Source organism: Curcuma longa, chromosome 1, assembly GCF_044706935.1.
Source record: "Curcuma longa cultivar G26 ecotype Majalengka, Jawa Barat chromosome 1, ITB_CL_G26_1.1, whole genome shotgun sequence".
NCBI lineage: Eukaryota > Viridiplantae > Streptophyta > Magnoliopsida > Zingiberales > Zingiberaceae > Curcuma > Curcuma longa.
In genome coordinates this window covers 20526179-20527960 of record NC_133861.1, presented here as the reverse complement: position 1 = coordinate 20527960, position 1782 = coordinate 20526179, and the positions used below count along the sequence as shown (strand labels likewise).

At 39.8% G+C, this 1782-nt stretch overlaps 1 protein-coding gene across 1 annotated transcript; it reads right to left on the bottom strand.

Annotated features, from left to right (window-relative positions):
• Positions 1-628: 628 nt before the first annotated feature.
• Positions 629-1438, bottom strand: LOC141822009 (abscisic acid receptor PYL4-like). Its single transcript, XM_074709421.1, has one exon. The coding sequence runs from the start codon at positions 1380-1382 to the stop codon at positions 717-719; it is 666 nt and encodes a 221-aa protein (XP_074565522.1). The 5' UTR covers positions 1383-1438; the 3' UTR covers positions 629-716.
• Positions 1439-1782: the final 344 nt, after the last annotated feature.

The following is a 1782-nucleotide window of genomic DNA, read 5'->3' as shown; positions in this document are numbered from 1 at the left end:
TATATGTTTTATTTTAAGAATATTTTTACTTTTAGTGTTATAATAGTTACATTACAACATGAAAGTTATTTGGTAATGGTTACAATATAATAAAATATAAAATTTTATTTTAATCAAAATTATTATATATAGATCACTATTATATTAAAATATTTTTTATCAATTTTATCAAAAAAAATTTAAATTCAATCAAAATTATTTTAAACTTTTTTATAACAGTTACGTTACTATAACATTACAATAAAAGAAATGATACACTATATAAAAATACAGTATTTTAATACTTATACTACATGGATATGGAATTTAGGTCTATAGTATATCATAGTGCGTTTTCTATGTAGTGTATCATTTTCTTACAATAATATTGTATTAATTATTATACATTGTAATATAGTGTTAAAAGTAAGAGTTTTTGAAATATAACATATGGTGAGATGTCTATTTGATGATTTATATAAAATAAATTCTTGATTTATTAAATATGGGATGGTCTTTTGATTTTTGGCATACTATAATAGTCTTAAAATAAGAATAATTTTGAATTAAACATATATTTAGGTGTTATTTTAATATTTAAATAAAGAATAGTTTTTGATGAAAACTCTAATAAGGATGTCCTTTTAATTTTTGCTTAATTAAATTTAATATAATAAACAGAGGAAGGGGAAAGGGGAAATATAGAAAGAAACAGAGGATTTGAGAAATGAAGCCATTCACATCGGTATCTGATTACATGGTTGCTCTTCCGCCAGCGTTGCCGACGCGCCGCCGCCGGCGACGGTCCGCGCCAACGACTGGAGGTTGCACTTGATGATGGTGTCGACGAACACCCGCGTCTCCTCCGCGGTGTTCCCCGGTGGCACGTCCACCACGTACGACTCCACCACCACCGTGCCGCCGCCGTGGCCGGCTTCGCGCGGGTGGAGGGTGGTCACGGAGCGGTAGTTGGCGAGGCGGTGGTCCCCGCCGACGACGCGGAAGCTGAGGACGTGGTGCTCGTCGTCGAGGATCTCGAGGCGCTCGGTGCTGGTGGCGGCCGGCAGGCCGGAGATGACTTGCACCTCGCGCAGGGTGCCGACGGCGCCGTCGCCCTCCACGACGCTGCAGCTCTTGACGAAGTTCTTGTACGCCTGCGGCCGGTCGAAGAGACGGACCACCGACCACACCGCCGCCAAAGGCGCTGCGACGCACTGCGTCATCGCCGAGCAGCACTGCTGTGGCCCAACGGAGTGGTCGTGGTGCCGCGCCACGGCGGCCGGCAAGCCGTGCCCCGTGCACCGCTGAGGCAGCAGAGACGACCCGCAGTCGCCGCCGCCGCTTTGGTGGTGGTGGTGATGGTTGACACAGGCCGCCGAGGCGGCCGCCGGAGCGCAAGGCATTCCCCCGGCGACTCCTTATCGATCGATTTGTCTGGAAACAGAGCAAGAGAGAAGGATGAGCAAGCGATGGAATTGGGGAGGAAGTGGAGGCTAATTATTTATATAAAAAAATTATTAATAAAGAGTTAAAATATATGTAAGTAATTAATTAATTAAAAGATGCCTTTATTATCATTTTTAAACAATATATAAAAAACATTTCAAAAATAATATCACTTAAAATTCTTATAACAATTTTAGTGAAAATTGTCGGTTGAAATATCGTTGTTTAAAACTATTCCAACTTGAATAATATTGGATAAAATTCAAATTAAGTAGATTATGAAAAGCACATTAAAAGACGTTTCATCAATTATTTTATTTACTTCTAGTATTAGTGTAGCATCTACAACTAACTGCT

Excerpts from the sequence above, each read along its gene's own strand:
- LOC141822009 (XM_074709421.1), bottom strand. The coding sequence starts at position 1,382 with ATGCCTTGCGCTCCGGCGGCCGCCTCGGCGGCCTGTGTCAACCATCAC.